This window comes from Acanthopagrus latus, chromosome 20, assembly GCF_904848185.1.
Source record: "Acanthopagrus latus isolate v.2019 chromosome 20, fAcaLat1.1, whole genome shotgun sequence".
Lineage (NCBI taxonomy): Eukaryota > Metazoa > Chordata > Actinopteri > Spariformes > Sparidae > Acanthopagrus > Acanthopagrus latus.
In genome coordinates this window covers 11,357,449-11,375,536 of record NC_051058.1, presented here as the reverse complement: position 1 = coordinate 11,375,536, position 18,088 = coordinate 11,357,449, and the positions used below count along the sequence as shown (strand labels likewise).

At 39.4% G+C, this 18,088-nt stretch overlaps 1 protein-coding gene across 2 annotated transcripts; it reads right to left on the bottom strand.

Moving 5' to 3' along the window:
- Positions 1 to 518: 518 nt before the first annotated feature.
- LOC119010409 (carbonic anhydrase-like) lies at positions 519 to 13,622 on the bottom strand. 2 transcript variants are annotated; one of them, XM_037082544.1, is made up of 18 exons: positions 13,523 to 13,622; positions 10,291 to 10,345; positions 9,836 to 9,868; positions 9,576 to 9,749; positions 9,306 to 9,457; positions 9,080 to 9,169; positions 8,143 to 8,215; positions 7,188 to 7,351; positions 4,407 to 4,512; positions 4,294 to 4,323; positions 4,018 to 4,194; positions 3,403 to 3,551; positions 3,212 to 3,301; positions 2,613 to 2,657; positions 2,342 to 2,423; positions 2,083 to 2,246; positions 1,927 to 1,958; positions 1,137 to 1,235 (listed from the first exon to the last, which is right to left on the bottom strand). In XM_037082544.1, exons 2-18 carry the CDS (start codon positions 10,343 to 10,345, stop codon positions 1,232 to 1,234), a joined length of 1,620 nt encoding a protein of 539 aa, XP_036938439.1. In that variant the 5' UTR covers positions 13,523 to 13,622; the 3' UTR covers positions 1,137 to 1,231. The 2 variants fall into 2 exon arrangements, with proteins under 2 accessions (XP_036938438.1, XP_036938439.1); XM_037082543.1 differs by lacking the exon at positions 1,927 to 1,958 and having other exon boundaries at positions 519 to 1,235.
- Positions 13,623 to 18,088: the final 4,466 nt, after the last annotated feature.

The window sequence follows — 18,088 nt, the reverse complement described above, 5'->3', positions numbered from 1 at the left end:
GGCTGGTAGCTAAACTGCATTGCTGCCTTAAAGTCTCATGAAGAAGCAGCCGAGGAATCCCAGAGATGACTGGAGGGACTGAGACTGTCAGGACGTTAAAAAGCTGCCTCACTTTCTCTGGCATTGTTTCAGCAAAATCAGAGCAGGACTTTGTGACAGCTGTGAAAATGCTGAGTGATGATGGTATGACAGTGACAAATGTTTGCAAGTAATGCACCACAGAATATAAAGAACTGGTAGCTTAATTAAAAAAAAAATAAACAATGTGATGCAAAAATGAGATAAAAGAAAACTGAGGTATATAACAATCATTATGGGGGGGGGGGGGGCAATGTCAGTTTTGTCATCGCAGTGGACTGATTTACGCTGGTTACTTGTCATTATATGATAAACTGCATTCCACCAAAGGAGATGTACACAGAAATCTAGCTGACATGAAGCCATCAGCCTGCAGCTGGTCGGTAGAAAGCAGCAATGATGAGTGACACAATTCAAGGAGGCATTTCACCTTCAAACAGTATCAGTACTGAACCTATTTTTCTTTATTTGCAGGGGCTACAATAACACATTCTGCACTGATTAAAGCATGAGAACAATCACAAGAACAGAATTCAGTATTCATTTTATTTGTATTTTATCGCTCTTCAATGCAATCAGCAGCCGTAATTAGCGTTTTAAAAAAGGTAGCAGACAAAAGTCTTAATTCCTGAGATGATGTTGATTTTGTTTTTATAAATTTTACCATACATGTTTTGATAAAGCAAAGGAAACAGGGATACGATTATGTAGACAGGTACAAACCCAGCTATAATACAAATACAGTGAAGTGGTGTTTGTGTCCAATAATCTTGCAAGTGTTAATATGTTAGTCTCACTCATCGGTTTAATAAGCCAGAAACTTTTCCGAGCAGTCTGTAGTTACCAGCATCTTGATTATCAGATCATATACCATGATTACACACGAAAATGTATGTGATACAAGTATTTTGCTGACTAATACTGGAATGATAATCTGAACAATGTCACATGGATAATTAGTGCAATATACTTTCTCCTTCACAGCATTTCCTATCAGCTGATTATACGAAAAAGGCACACAGACATGCCAGCAGCAGAAACTGTATGGTGGGTCCGGGGGCGCTGGATGCTGATCTGGTGTAGATCTTCCTGCTGTGAAGCGGCTGTGCAGGCCGAAACACGTCGTGATATCCCACCTCATCCGGGAACATCTTCATCTGGTGGTGGTAAAGAAATGTTAGGTTCAGGTTCAATCCAGTATTTCGACTTGATGTGCGTCTTCTCCATTCTTTAGCCAGTCTATGTCATCAAGGGTGCAACCACTGAATCAGATTTTTCTCATACATACTATACAGGGTGCGGTAATTACTCACAAACAGCTGAAGGATGACACTTTTCATTACTTTAATTACCAAATTACAGTTGAGAACAAATAGGTGGAAACTAGCACCAACAGTTATCCAAAAGATCATACGTTCGTAAACTGTAATGTTTAAAATGCTCTCGGTCACGTTTATCTCTTCCTGCTTTCCACTGATTAGTTTCGTATCGAGAGCCAACAGTGGCTGTTTTCAGTGATGACTGCAAGTTTGATCAAAGCCGGGGGGGGGGAAATCACATGATACGCCAAAAGATAGAAGGATACGTAGAACGTTTAGTATTTTAGCGGTTTAAGTCTCCAGGCATTTTTTAAATTGGAAATGAAACAGTGACTGATGTTAAAGTTTAGACTTTCCCAGCTTACCACCTGACCTCCCATGCCAAATATAAACAAATCAATGTTCTGGATTTCTCTGACCTTTATCAAACTGTGTTGGCGCTTCTCTTTCTAAAGACCTCACTGAAGGCAGCACAGGCCAAGCAATGCATCATCAGGGAAGATACCAAGCGCCGCTCAAATCTCATTACCTGTTGCCCATTGTTAAAAGATGTTGATAATCCTGTTGTGGTATTAACACAATACAAATCCATACAAATAAATGTCAGTGGAAATGTTCTTGAGCTATTATCTTTGAAGGGTGACATACTCAAATTACAGTTTCAATTTAGCTTCACAGCACATACCAGGTTTTCATCCACCTTGATAGACTCTCTGAAGACCGTCCAAACCACCACTTCATTACATGACGGAGTGGTTAGGGAGCCACTGTAGCGGTAGAAAGCATCTCGGCTCACTGCGCCTAGCAAGTCGTCTATTGAGATCTCCTCTGTAACGTTAACTTGAGAGCCTACACAGGAGCACAAATGCACAAGATGTTGTGACACATTCATGTTTCCACGTTTGGTGTTTTCAAAAAAAAAAAAAAAAAAAAAGTGCACTCACTGATGTTTTTAATAGCTGAAAGATAGCTGGTCAGTTTCTTCCAGGCGTCCATATCAGATGCTGGTTGTGATGGGGGATTTGTCTGCAAAGACAAACATGGTGAATGAATAACGCTCGACACTTGAGCTGCACGATCTGCTGGGTTTAAGAAAGCTACACATCTTTCCTCAGGCACTGATGGCCTGAGGCAGTGTGCAATGTGGCAACTCCACCCATCTTTTTTTTTTTTCCTTTTTAAACACCTCTCAAACATCCTGAGTCTGCCACTGACCTCCTGGTCTTGTGAACCGCCGTCGCTTTTGGTTGAATCCGTAGCCTGAGAAAATAGACAAAGATTTTAAAGGTGTAAAAAGCAGTCAACTGGTCTGGCACTGCAGTCCTGTAACACTGTTGGGACTCACTGAGAACAGTTTAAAAACCAATTCATCAAAATCGATACAGCAGAACCAGAGACATCACCTCTATTTTATTCCGAGCATTCTTATTTTTAAACCTGCCGCCCACATTACCCATAATGCAATTCAGCCACTGAGTGACATTACTAGAAGGTATTTATCAGAGCGCATGCAGCTTCCTCTGCAGTCACAAAAGGCTTTATACAGCTCCTTTAGACTTGTAAAACACACTTCATGAATGCAATATGGTGGCGTCATTTGACCAACATCCATAATTGTTTTGTTTTATTCAGCCCGGTTCATCGCCTTGCTGTCCATCAGCAGCGTGCACATGCACAAATGTATTAATAGCACACATTACGCATTACTTTTCCCTTAACCCTTAACTCTAGCAGTACTTATTATACACTGTAGTATGTATTTCAGTGACAAATACTTACTTCCTACATAAGTAGTGTGAAGCACTAAATGCTACCTGAATAAAGAATCCCAGCACTGCCAGGCCGTCGGGAGTCTGTAGCGCCTGTTTCAGTGTTAAGTCCTTCCTCTTGCTCACTATGTGCATCTGGACAAAGACACAATAAATGATATGTGATACACACAGGCAACAGCTAAATCTACATTTCCACAGCAACAACATAGCTGGAGTTCAATGCTTGTAACTACCTCCATAGGGTATCTTTTGGAATCCACTGTGTGCTCTGAACCGTCCGAGTCATGTGAACCCCAATGGAAGTGGAACTGAAGGGTGGAGTACACGTGTGCCAAACCTCCCCCCGACACCTCCACCGTATCCTCCTTCAGGACACACTTCACTGGGAGTTGAGGAAGAACACAAGGAGAAGTGCAAAAACTAGTTAGGGTCTAATGATTAATCAAAACTGTAAATATCATGGACAAACACACAGCAATGCTCAGTTTACAAAAACATGTCACATTTTCAAATTGTCAGCAGCAGTTTTCTTTGTGAAATAAGATGTAATATTTATTAATAAAAACCAAATCAAAATATCAGAAAAACTGTTAGACTTCTAGTACTTTGTATATAACACAGTGATTCCTTCAAAGTGTGTGTTTTCACCAACAAACAGTCCAAATCCAAACCAGCTGTAGCATTTTTGCTACACAAAAAATGCACTAACAATTAGTCAGTTATTACAATTCTTATGATAATCATTAATACAAGTTATTTTAATACTTAAGTGTAAGCATTTAAAAAATGTTAGTCATTTTAGACTGGATAAATATTAACTCAAACTAGACCGAGAGCAACATTCAGACCTGCGTGGCCGGTGTTAATGATGTACTTGATGGCATGTTTGTCATCAAACTTTGTAAAGGTGAAGTCATCGAGACTCTCGTCCTCCATGGCCGTCTCGGTGTCAATGTTGATGGGTGACTGGTGTTCGCCGCCGCAGTGGGATTGAGGCAGAACGTGCCAATAAGATGGACTGTAACCTGAAGGGAGAGGGGAAAACCAACATTTTCAACGCTAGTCCCATTTAAAACAGCAATTTTTAGAAACTGTCCAGAAGTCTGATTTTTAAGGATACATACTACAGTGATCATCATAGCACCACGAGTGACCTAAAGAATAGAAGAAAAGTCATTTTTAATGTCAACTTAGAGTCATACATGTTGTGGATCATATTCTGTATTTTCCAACTCACCGGGAGTTAAAGGAGTTGCAGGGGAGGCATACACTTGACGTGTATTCAGATTTTGTGTTGGCCGATAAACATTGCTGAGTGTCGTCTTCTCAGGAAACAGTTGAATCTAAAAACAAAAAGACAAACATGTTTTTTCCAACAGATATACAGCGAGGTATAACAAAAATACTTGGAAGTTGTCAGTGAGTTGCAGAATTTCTCAGCAGCAGAGGCAGATTACAGCCCTTTTCAGACAGATTCCACAATAATGCCACAACGAAGGCTGGCCTTTACAGAGCCTGTATTTTCACAACGTTCCAAGCAGCGGCAGGGAAGTGCAGCATGCCAGCATTGCAATACCAAAAGAGTTGTTACAGTACAAATGATAATGCTGAGATCTGTGCGATTAGTGGAAGGCGACAAAGACCAAGTTTTTTGCTTGAAATCACTTTGCATAAATCGTCGCCAGTCAACTGAGGCGGAACAAAATAATGACGCTAAATTCCTACCTTGAAAAGGCAACGTGAATGAGGCTCATGAACTGAGTCTCTCAAGTCTGAATGTGGACTCAATTTGCCTGTGTGGTTAAGTTATAATATTTTGGTGTCAGCCAGATCATTAACCCAACAAATATCATTATGGCCCGATCTGGTTCCTATGACTGCTTTACACTTCCTCAGTTAGTCACAACTGATTGCTCAGTCACTGTGTGATTTATTACTGCAGAGACAGAGTTTCCACTGATTCAGAATTGCACAGGGCACCTAATCAAACTAAGCTCCTTAAGACTGCTTTGCATTTCCAAACTATCTCCCTCCTGGAACAAAATCTACATCCTTCATTTACTCAGTGCATACCTTGAAAAGCTGTCATGCAATGAAATAGTCCTGGCATAACTAGCCCTTACTTCTGGAGTTCTTAATTTGCTGCCATCAACATGACTCACAGTTTCACAAGATTTTTTTCAAATGTGCTTTATGCCTGAAGTGGAGGTCAAAGAGTCATACACCTGCAGCCTGCATCGGGTGGCATGACAGGTGTATGACCAAACGCTGAGACATGTGCACCCCACTATCTGCCAGGTGCTGATAGCTGTCAGGCAGATAAGATGGAGAAAGATAGCATGTGACATTCTGCAGCACTCAAATTACTCAAATGTTTGTCCCCACACAGTCACATGGAATCTGGTCCGACAGTCTCGTCGCTACAGTCAACAGATAATAAAGACTGATTATCAAACATGATCATCAAAACAGACACGAGCATGTATTGGCATGCAGTGCCACAGGAACTTGTCTACAGTATGCTCTGTGGTGACGTTTGCCCGCATCCATCAGTGGCTGCCTGTGGAACTGTTTCGTTTTCCATTTCTATCACGCGTCATCAGCTTTTAATGACTCTGCTGCACAGGATGACTAAGCAGGGAATTTCTATCTCAACCTTACTGGACACACAGAAATAACACCACTTCCTGCCCAGTATTTTCTCACACAACTCAAACTGAATTTAGCTCAGCGAGTATTGTCACCATGATTGTCGCAGGGTACAAATGCAGCATCAATGTGTCAGTGGGTGGGGAAGGTGTCTGCCTTTGCTGTCAATCAAGTGACACTTAACCCTTGAGTTCAGAACTGAACCACTAAAGTAGGTCAGCACAGGAGCTGCAACATAACAGGACCTTTGTATGATGTAAAGAAGGCTGTAATGAATACTTAACAATCAAGAAAAAAGAGAATTTCTTCACTTACACAATTGATTCATTTAACTTTGCAGAACGCGTTAGCCGCACGTGTGTTGGCTTTAGTGCAGCAGATTGTCCACTGTCAGTGTGCAATACACCTTAATCTGATGGTGTTTCTCTTTTGGTCCGTTTTATAGAAGTATTTACTAGCTATATGTCAAATGTGAAAAAAAACCACATGGTATTCCACATTGATCTCTCCATCAGTGTACATTATTTTACAGATAGGGGTGCAGTGGTGTTCACCCTTTTCTTTTTGTGCTGTAGTATGAAAGACACTTCATTCATTAGCGTATCTACGGTATTGAAGTCCAACATGTTAGTTCTATTAAAATATTCTAAGTTTAGGTCATCATGTCTGTCTGTTAGGACATAATGTTATGTAAATTATAATAAAGTGTTTGCTCAAACAAGAAAACCCGTCTGAGTTCATTCCTCTAAAGGCTGATCTTAACGGATCAATATTATTGTGTAATGTCACATACCGTGTACCCTGAAAACATGACATCACCTGAGTCAGGTTATTGTATCATGAATATCTATCACCATCCAACCCTTTTGTTGCGCATGTGTAGTTTTATCAATTTTTTAATCTTTTGGTGATATGGTAAACTTGGAAGCTTCATAATGTGTCATTTGTTGTCATATTTGTGTCCAAGGGTGTGATTTCACCCTCTTGGGGAAACATCTGGCTTTTCAGCAGGTGTTCACAGAGATTTCAAGGGAGTCTCACTGAAAACAGCTGCCCGTGAAGCTACTGTACGGGAGTGATGAAAGTGAAGCGAAACTGTAAGGATGCAGGCTGGAATTCTAAACACCGCAAGGCTCTGTAAAGCTAAGCCAGCTCCAGATTCAGGTGATGATTTTGCAGCGGTACATACCTACAAATGACCCTCTTCACTTGGTCATCCGATACATTGTTGTTACTATAGAAATATTTATGAAAACCACTTAAAAACTCCAGTTTAATCTCTCCTCCTAGCTTTTAAATAATTATTTTATATTTCTTTGTTCATTATTACCACTAAAGATGGCCATTTCTCCTTTATGGCCTGACTCACCAGATTCTTGTTGATGTTGATAGGCTCTTGGAAAACTGTCCACACAACGGCTTCATTGCAGTCGGGGGTGGTCAGGGAGCCCAGGTATCTGTAGAACTTTGTCAGGTCTACATCTTTAATCAGGTCGTTGATAGAGATTGCATGGGTTATGTTTACTTCTGTGCCTGTGGAAATATTAAATAACAAAAAAAAAAGTAGTTGTATGAAAGTTGCTGATTTAAATGCAGCAAAATAAACTGTGCCAGGTCTGATGCCATGAACATGAAAGGAGCAACATCAGATGAACTTTAGCCGACATAACCATGAGGCGTCTGGAACTGTATTTTTTTTTTTTTTTTTTTAAACTGAGCAGAGAAGAGAGGTGCATTTTACTTCACATTTCTGCAAAAAAAATAAACAATATAAAGGCTTTTGTGTGGACAAAAAGTCTGTGATCTTTCCTGATCTTTGATCAACAAGTGGAAAACAGGCGCTTTATATTTTTGTTTAGTGTGAAAACACTTTGACTGTAAGAGATGCAACAGGGAGAACCTGTCTGAGCACATAAGTGAGTCTAATGACTTGGTTTATAAGGTCACAACGTAACACGTTCTTACTCACATTTGAGTCCCAGCACATAGTTCAAGGCATCAAACAACTGCTAGCATAGCCGGATTTCTACTGAAGGACCATCGACTCGACACTTGACTCATCAGGGCTTCCCCACAATGACCAAGCTGCTGCAGGAGAGCGGTGAGCTGTGTTCTTTTTTTTGAGAATTTGAGAGATCGTTGTGATTGAGGTGTGACCCTGGTTTTCATTCTTTAAATGTCACCTGATGCCAGGACATGCACATAGAGTACATACCATAGCCATGGTCTCACCTTGGCCCCACTTGCGACTGCAGGTGAACTCAATCATTGCAACCTGCTTTAGTGAACTCTGAATGAAAAACAAGAGAACAGCATCGACCTACCTACACCTGTGATGTTTGTCAGGTAAGAGGTGAGCGTGGTCCATGGTTCTGACGTGTCCCCATCTTCTGTTGCCTTTCAGGAGACGACATCATCATATTCACTGTTTTAGTTTGATTACGTGCACATTAACTCTTAAATCTACTCCTACATTTGTCCTGCTTCCAAAGAGCAAACCGAGACTCTGCAAATCAAACTGCTGCCCTTGCTTTAAATGTGGTAATTGCAAAAACCTTGGTTAACCGCTAATAACTGCAAAGTGCTAATAAATGCATAGTAAAGTATGTATTAATCATAAAGAAAGTAACAGAACGCTTTGGAAAGGTTTAACAATGACTTATTGGTGAGCAAATTAAACTAACACTTTATTACAAGGACCTTAGCACACTCATGCTTTATAACAATCATAAATGAATAGTAAAGGCACTACTTAAACTTAAGTTATTAGTTATGTCACTATAGATAAACAATGAAGTGCTTTATGATGTATTTATCAAGCAACGTAAAGGTTTATAAACATCCGTTGCGAGTTTAACATGGCCATCCAAATAATTGCTATTGACACAGTATGGTATAAGTGTTATAAGTTGCAACTTTATATTGACAAATATTGTATACGTGTATCATCCATTAACGGTGGCTATCATAAAGTAACATAATAGGTAAGTTGATTAAACTCAATAAATGTTTGTAATGCTATGGTCAATAATTATAAGAAACTTTTGCTGATCAACAAGTTTCATCCAAGTGTCTTATAATCTGACTATAAACATGTTTATTATGCTATTAACACTCACATAGTCCCATTAATGTTAATAAGCATCTTATAAGAAAATATACACTTATGAGGCCCTTGGTTTAAGCGTTTCTGATAAGGATCACTGAAAGATTAGCAGTTACAAAAGACTTTAGAATAATATTTTGAAGTGCAGGACGTACATTTATGAAAAACCCAAGAACAGCAATCCCCTCTGAATCCCCCGTGGCCTCCGGCAGAGTGAGATCTTTCTTCAGACTGACGATGTGCATCTACAATAGATTACATGAAGATATGAGACAAAGCAAAGAAACACACACACACACACACACACACACACACACACACACAAATGTACACTGAAGAACACATGTAATCTATAGTGAATGCCAGAGAACGATAACGTACCTCCATTGGATATCTGTGCCTGTTAATCGTGTGCTCCGAACCTGGATGATGTTCCGTATCACCCCAGTGGAAGTGAAACTGGAGCGCAGAATATGTTGCGTTGAGTCCACCTCCGCTCACTTCGACTGCATTTTCCTCCAGTTTGCATTTCACTGTGCATGGGAGAGACGGAGGAGTCTTTGTGTATTTATAGTGAGGGTGGACACTGGTGGAAGTTTAAGTGTCTTCATTCAAATGTCTTTGTGCCCTTCCTACACTCAGTTTGTTTACCTGTATGTCCATTGTTGGTGATGGACTTGATGACATGCTTAGAGGTGAAGTTGACGAAGGTAAAGTTGTGCAGGTTAGGGTCGGTCTTGACATAGCCAGTGGCGATGTCGATTGGAGACTGCCTTTTGTCAAGGCAAAAAGAGGAGACGTCTCCCCAGTGGGACGGAGTGTGATCTGGGAAAATCAGAGGCGCTCTCTTCGAAACCACTCACTGAAGCAGACCAAATCTTTCATTAGGTCAGACGTCTGTCCTTACTTACCACAGCCAGTGTAGCACCATTCACTTCCAGCAGCTGGAACAGAAATATAACCAGCATACTGTGAAAGCTGCAGGAGCTCAGTGCATCAAAATATTAGCATTTTATCAATAAGATCTGTCCTGCCCAAGGAATATTCCAACTAGGACATTAGGAAACTGTTTACCAAGCTAATAAAACAAGTTCCATCCATACGTTATGCCATCAACGATTTAGACAAGCAAAAATAGATCAAATGTAAAAAAGTTGGGATTCACTGAACAACACGAATGAACTGCATCCATTTGCAATTTAAATCTACATCATGACCAGCAGCAAGAAAATATATTGTTGTGTATTTTATGCACTTTCCGACTTAAAAATTGAGACAGTTCATGGAATAGAAACGACAAAGAGCTGGTGTATCCTGACCTTTAATCCACACACAGATTGAGGAAAGATTGATGTGTTTCACTCACCACATTTCATGAAGGCTCCCACACACAGGAACAGCAGCATGGAGGAGAGATGCATCTTCAAGTGGAAAAAGAAAACCAGTTATCAGTCTCACTGCATCTTCTTATGTCTGAAACAACCTCGTTTTGAGAAAGAGGAAATCTGCCCCAGTGATGTTAAATGATGAAGCTCTATTGTATGCCATCAGGGATTCTGTTCTCTTGCAAGTATCTAATTAGGATCAGGAGACACGATCAAAGCGCTCAGGAGGACAAAGAATAAGATGCTGTGATTTGACAGTTCATGAGTTAAACTTCTGTTAAATTGTCCTACCTTTACGTTCCAGGCCATAAGGCAATTAAAAATAAAAAAATAAAAAGAAGAAGAATAGAAGGGGAGCTGTCAAATTAAAAATGTGCATCCATTTTCCAAATTGAGCGCAGAAGTGAGGAGAAGGTGACACAGTGTCCTTAGAATGGTTTAAGTCAGTAATATAGAGTAGGAGGGACAAGCAATGGGAGGGGGCCCCCCGATTGTGTACATCACTAAGTCAGTATGGGGGTGACATAACACGACCACGGGCCTCTGTCTTCAGGACACTGCAATCAAAATACAGGTGTTTAGAGCAAGCAAATGAGGTGTTAAACTGAGCACGCAACCTGACTCCCGCTCCATGACACAGCATTCAGGTCTAAATACACAATGCTGGCTTCTAACCCGCGATGGGGAAGTTTTCTGGTTAATGAAATGTTGAGCACACAGTGTGATGGATACAGAAGAAATGACACTGCTTTTCATATTGGTTCCCTATTTATCATCTCGCTATCACCATCCAATAGTGTCTGCAGGTCAGCCGGGAAAAGGCAAGGTTAGCTGCAGATTAATTACACTAAAATGATTCGATAAACTCAAGCTCTGTGCTGTGTTGTCATTTCCAGCTCTGAGGAGAGAAGTGAACCGAGAGAACAGAGACCCCAGCGCAAACAGTTATTATGCTGTCTGTTGCAGCTTTAATATCAGGCTTGAAACAGTGGATCAGAATTCAGTTTCAATCCTCATAAGCTCAAATCATTACAATGTTTGTAATGTTTTAAAAACACCCTTATCGATCATGTGTAAGAACTATTTGTATGGCACTTTTCAGAACAAAGCTTTTTGATTGTTTGCATGATGTCTCAGTTCGGCATTACTGAAAATGAGGGCCTAGGTCCATTGTCACCCCGAGGCTTCAATAAAGGTCTGAATGAATGAATGAATGAATGAATGAATGAATGAATGAATGAATGAATTGAAATGAAATGCTGGGTTTTAATTAATCAATTCATCCAAAGTGTTTTAGGACACACACACACAACAAAATAATTGGTACCGGTTGAATAAATAGGTTGGCATAAGGAATATAAGAAAATAAAACATGAAACAATGGATGATAAAAACTATATTTAAAAAAAGGATTAAATGAAGTAAAACAAACAAAAACAATGGCTACATTAAAAACAGAGCATTGCAAGTCACGAATAAAGTATAGTGTTTCTCAGAAACTATAAAATACCCCCTTAAAATTTAACCACAACGTTTACATAGAAGCCATCTGATGAAAATAAGCCTTTTAAAAAGAGATTTAAAATGGCCCTGGTGTAGCCAGTTGTAGAAGTGTCTACCTACAAAACAGCACTGTTAAATGAAAAATAACCAAAATCCTCTGATTAGACCTTAAACTACCAAACCATACGCTCCACCAAACATATTTTTCAAACTTCACTACAAGCTAAAGTTGTTATTCAAGACTTCTTTTGTTGTGGCTCTCAGCAGCAAAAAGGCTTAACTCGGATCGACAAAACAATCCAGATATTACATCCGACTTCAAACAAGGGACATGGCTGGTCTGACTAATCCTTTAAGTCTACAAGCTGATACAGCGGAAGATGAACAAGACAAAGCAGATTGTTGACTAACTGGTCAGGCTGCCAGCTTACACGAGCCGCCGTAGGAATGTTGACCGTAAACTGCAGTAATGTGATATTGGATTGTGTGCTGGGTCACTGCCTATTATGTCATTGTACATGTGACTCTATTTCAGCTGCTCAACTTGTGAAAGAGTCCTGGCAGATTTTATTTGGATGATTCCTGTTGTTTGCATGATTGTTTTTTTGTTTTGTTTTTTAACCTTAGGAACTTGTTACTCCTCCACATAAAGTAACCTACAGCAGCTTGATTTGTGATCCTCCATTTTTAAAAAGTAAAAGGTCAGTTATAAGGTTAATATTTGGAAGATTTTGCGGTCAAGCCACAGAAAGTCAAGCTCAAAAACAATGCTTTGAGAGCACTTCTTAAGAAACTTTGACGGTGGAGTGGCAGTGAAATGTTGGTGGTTGCAGGAGTCCTCTCCAAGCTGTTTTCACAAAACCTCAGGTATAAATCTACCATCTTGATTTCATCAAAACATACGGCGAGCTTCCAATCCCGAGCCGAGAGAAGCTGCTGAAACATTTCTGTCAACCTGTGGTGTGACATCTTGGTCCAGTCTGCCTCGAAAATTAGATTTTAATCTCCAGGGGCCTCCTGGTTAAATAAAAAAATAAATATACATGAAAATGATATTAAAGAGAGGGTGAGACATCAGACTCGGCCTGCTGATCTGAAACCTTTTTGGTCCCCTTGTCCTCCTTTTCACACCATCTTGGCCCCAGAGAGGAAACATTTTCTTTTCTGTATCTTACTGTTTTCTTCTTATTGTGTCTTTGTATAGAACTTATTAGTGGAGTCTTGTGTCTTTTATCAGGGCCCTGACAGACAAACATGAGAGTTAAGGTGAAGCTTTTTTTTTTTCCCCCCTTTTCTTTTTCTTGACAGAGATCCAAGTGTCTTTGTACCTGGCGACGCTTTCATAATTGCCCCTGTGCTCACATCACTAAGGAACCTACACAGCAGGTTTTCTCGCATCCTTACATTCCATACCATATCACTTCAAGCCAAGCCCTGTTAGTACCAGCAAGTGAACTGATACAAGGGAATAATGGGGGGGAAAAGATTGGAGAAGACAAGCCTTTATTGCTGCACTGAAGTGCAGCGGCTGTATGCAAACGCAGATATCTAAAGGTTAACACTTCTAGCGGTGCAAAAAAATCCCTGGCTCCGTGTGTTGTTGACTCAATGATACACTCAAGAGACTTTTCCTTGTTTTACTGCCAAGTCTCGGTGTCTGTGTTTTCTCATGACACACTCAAAAGAAAGCAAAACAAACAAAAACCTCACCTTAAAACCCTTTCACCAGTGGCTTGGAGAGATCAGAGAGAGCTGAACAACTTTGGTTCACCTGAGCAGCAGCAGCTGGACCTCTTTAAGTCATCAGCCAGTGATTGGCTGGACGATTGGCTCCATCGAGTTGCGGCGGTGACCTTTTAGTTGCAATGAATTAATTCGCACACTGTACACATATAAGCTCAGGGCTGCCAGAAAATGAATTAAATAAATAAATAAATAAATAAATAAATAAATAAATGAGACTGATCAACAGATACACAAAAAAGATGTAGCATTTTAATTTGATTTGATTCTTGAACAGCTTTATCTTAAAAATTCAAGTGCATAATGTCGGCTGAATTTCTGAGAAATGTCTCTAAGATGAGTGACATGTTTGAAGATTTAGCTCGGTGTAAATATCACATATTAGCACAAGCAGACGGTGGGGAATAAGCTGACTTTAACAACTTTAGAACAATTGAGAATGTTAAAGCAATAAGGCCCCAAAGAAGAAACTCAGGAAGGATATAAGGAGCTTAAAGGGTTATTATTTAAGAACCAGCAGGACGTGTAGCTTACTGCACTGGCTCTGAGCATCTTCCACCAATTTTCGCATTAAGTTCAGTTCGCTTAGCCTGAAAAGAACAGTTGCATACAATCTCCTGTGAAACCAGAAGAGCTGTATAATACCTGAGAAATGTCAGTGGGCATTTTTTCCCCCCTTTTGTTTTCCCACCTTGGGATTTGAGATATATGTATGCCCTGAAGAGGCATGTACGGAAGAGGATTAGGGCCACTGAAAAAAAAAAAATAATAAAAAAGATTTTTTGGGGGGGTGTAAGAATTCTGACTTTTTTCTCAGAATTATTTTTCTCAGAATTCTGAGAAAAAAGTCAGAATTCTGAGAAAAAAGTCAGAATTCTTACACCCCCCAAAATTTTTTTTTATTATTATTATTTTTTTTTTAGTGGCCCTAATCCTCTTCCGTAGGCATGTGAGGAGAGAAGATCTGGCGAATCATTTTCTAAATCAAATTTTTTTTTAATCATTCCTGTTTGTGGCTTAAGAACAGAGGAAAGTTATGTTTTTTTTTCCCACAATAATCTTATTCCTAATATTTTTTTTCATGTTTTCACAGGTAGGGAAAAAAATAAGAGGTTTTGCCAGGATAATTTTTCTATGTTACTCATCCATGAAAACAAACTCTGAAAAAATGTAAAATGCAGAAAATATGAATATATGAACAAACACAAGAGGACAGCAACATTTCACTTCTCTTTCATTTTTATGAATCATTCAGAATTCAGAATCTAACTTTTTACACACAGTAATTGGTTAACATAAGAACTTGTGATTATTTCTAGGCTTCTAAATTATTGCTATGTGCTCATTCGACATCAGCTGCAGCTAACAATAAGCCATAAATACATCCAACAACACCCAAGAAGTCAGTAAACAATGTGAAATGGAAATTTAGGATGAAATACAAAGTTCACGTAGCAAAAAAAACCTGTGACGGATATAATCTGTACTTGTGATGTGCATATCGGCTGTGAGATATAAAGAGACGTTTATCATCAGGTAAGAATCTGTAACAATATGTAACTAATTTTTTGAATTAAAATGTGTGTGTGAAAGTTTATTGTAAAAAAAATCAACTATCTTTCTTGCCAGTGGCAGCAGAAGCCCTTTTCATATTTCCAGTACATTCATACATTCCTGCCACTAATAGAACCATAAACACTTTTATTCCACTAATTTTTTTTTTTTTTTTTTTTACAATTATGCTCCTAAAAAAGTCTTAAATTATATAATAGCCTTAGAAATCTATTATTATTCTCCATATTGCATTTAAAATGTACAGTTGGCAGTTCATTAAATAAAGAAAATGAAAATAATGTGTTTTTTTTTCCAGCTCTCATTACAAAGTTGGCTAAAAAGGGGGGAAAAAAGTATCTAAACATGAGTCACGTTTATCTTTCTTTTTTTTTTCTTTTTTTTTTTTTTTTCTGTCAGCTGTCAGGTTCATAAGAACTGACAGACAGGTCCAGTCCTGAGCGCAGGCCCTCATGCAAACACATGGTGGCATCAAAGGGCTGCTCAGAGCAGAGATGCAAGCCCCCTGCAAAACAAAGGTCAGGGAATGAGGTAACTCAGCACTGCCTCAGTGGTATTCCTAACATATAATACTGTTGTATCATCAAATAAGAATACAGCATAGCAACATGCAACTGAATATAATTTATTCTTTTGGAAATGAGAGTTCTTACCCGAAGAGGGACCCAGTGAGCTGGTCGACAAGGCCACCTAGTAAAACATACAAAACATACAAAAGTTAAGAAAAGCACTAAATAAAGAATAAATAATGGTGCGTGCACGGTATGAGTGGGAGCATTTACCTGGTGTGCAAATTGTGTCGCACAGAATGGGGCAAAGGAAGCAGGATGAGCATCCCTGGAAGACAGGGAAAAAAAAACAAGGGGATAAAGTGAGGAGAGGCTGTTGTACCACTGAAGTGTTGCTTCAAATGTGCTTCATCTGTTTGTATTTTAGATGCTGGAGATTCTTACATCGCAGTGCTCACACTCGTCTCCTTCACACGGGCATGTGTCGCACTGACTGGAGCAGTGCTGAAAGAGGGGGGGGGGACAGCATTTACAGTCACTGATTGCAGGAAAGTGACACATCCTAATTAACATTTCATCTTTAAAGTTTTAAAACTGGCTTCCATATATGTTTAAAAAAAAGCAGCAAAGAATAAAGAAAAAAAAATTCAGTCATCATCTACTCAGCATCACGCCACTGGAAAGTCAAGTAAAGCTTTCAGACACTTTCCGCAAGACATTTCTGGAGTGCATCTGCATGCTCCTAAACAACTAGATGTGGACTTTGGAAGTAAAATTAAACATGTGGCTCTTTACAGCTGGTCAGACTTAATTTGTGTCAATGAAAGCCTCAAGATCCTAGATTAATTTGAAAATAAGTTAATGGCACCCTCTTCTTCTCCTTCAGATCAAGTGCACACTAACACTTTTCCTTCAGCAGCTACAATAAAGATTCCATCTTAAAAATGGTGTAAACAACATATTTTTAAATCAGCTTGGGATCTGGGTGCTTCTGGACACTTGGATTACACAGGATGAGCTGTTTGAATTTATTTTTTTGTTTTGTTTTTGTTCTTGTTACTTTTCCTGAAACAAGTCCCCATCTGCTTCAGTTGTTTAGGAGAATACTGCAGCTCTGTTTTGCTGTGAAGCTCCAGAAATGTTTTCTGGACAGCAAAACCTCCCCCGCCTTTCTACCGGCAGGGGTTTGAGTAGATAATGACTGGACTTTCCTTTTTGGGTGAACTTGTCCTTTAAGTGAAACTTTGTAAAAAAAAGAAAAGTTTGAAACACAAAATGGATAAATGCACCTTGAACTCTTAAAATTGTACCTCACAGATGGAGCAAACACTACACAAAGAGCCGGGGCGGAACTGCAGCACGTCGGCGGCAGATTCCACTTCTTCATGTTCTGCTGCGTTGGCAACCTCAGGCTCATCTAGTCAACACAGTCAGTGACAAATTAGGCTTCAGCAGCGAGACCGATATTTCAGCCTGGCCAATATTAGCTTATTGCAGATACAGCAGTACATAACAGGACACAGACATACAGAAATGCCCAGCAAGATCTTGAGTCGTTCACTACAAAGGACTGAAAAGTAGATTTGAGGCACGTTAGCAGCATGGCAGTGATTTAATCTGTCAGACCACAACTTGTTCCAGACTGAAAAATCTCAATTAGATAGTTGTAGAAATGTTAACAGTCCTGGAGCATTAATCTTTGAGACTTTGGCGATCTTCTGACTTTTCCTGTGGCGCCACCTTGAGTTTGACATGTGCGATATAGAGAAAAGTATCTCAACAACTTATGGATTGATTGCTAATATATTTTGCGTAGTCTGTGTTGATGAACTATAATAACTTTGGCCAAAACTTCAACTTCATTTATCGGGCCACCGGTCAAACACCTATTCTTATTGTATTGTATTTTTAAGATGCAAAATGGCACGAGGATCCCAAGTTCCCGTAATAACAGAAAAAAAAGTTAGCAGAGTCACTTCAGCTCAAAACATAAAAAATATACATTATTATTATAGTTTTCCACTGGAAACATCTAGCTGGCCAGGCCCACTGGACAGCCCTCATCTATCACCATAATCAAGGAACATCTAAATGTGTCTAATACTTACTCATAAGTTTATGATTAAACATCTGCAACTTCTCATGAGCCTTGAGCTGTAGATTAGTGCGAAGCCGATTGTAAAATGTTAGCATGCTAACCAGCTAAACCACCACAATGACCATTTTAATCATTATTACAAACATGGGTATGTTAGTATTATCATTGTAAGCATAGCTCAAGTAGCCCTCCAGCTGCTCAATGGGCAGCTAGCACCGCTGTAGACTGGAAGATGACCTGGTCTGTATCTTGGTCACTGGGAAATCAAGATTTTTGTTTATGTTTTCATTAAAACTATAGAGGTTATACCTTCTTCTTCTTTTAGCACTACACCAGAGATAATATTTTAGTGGA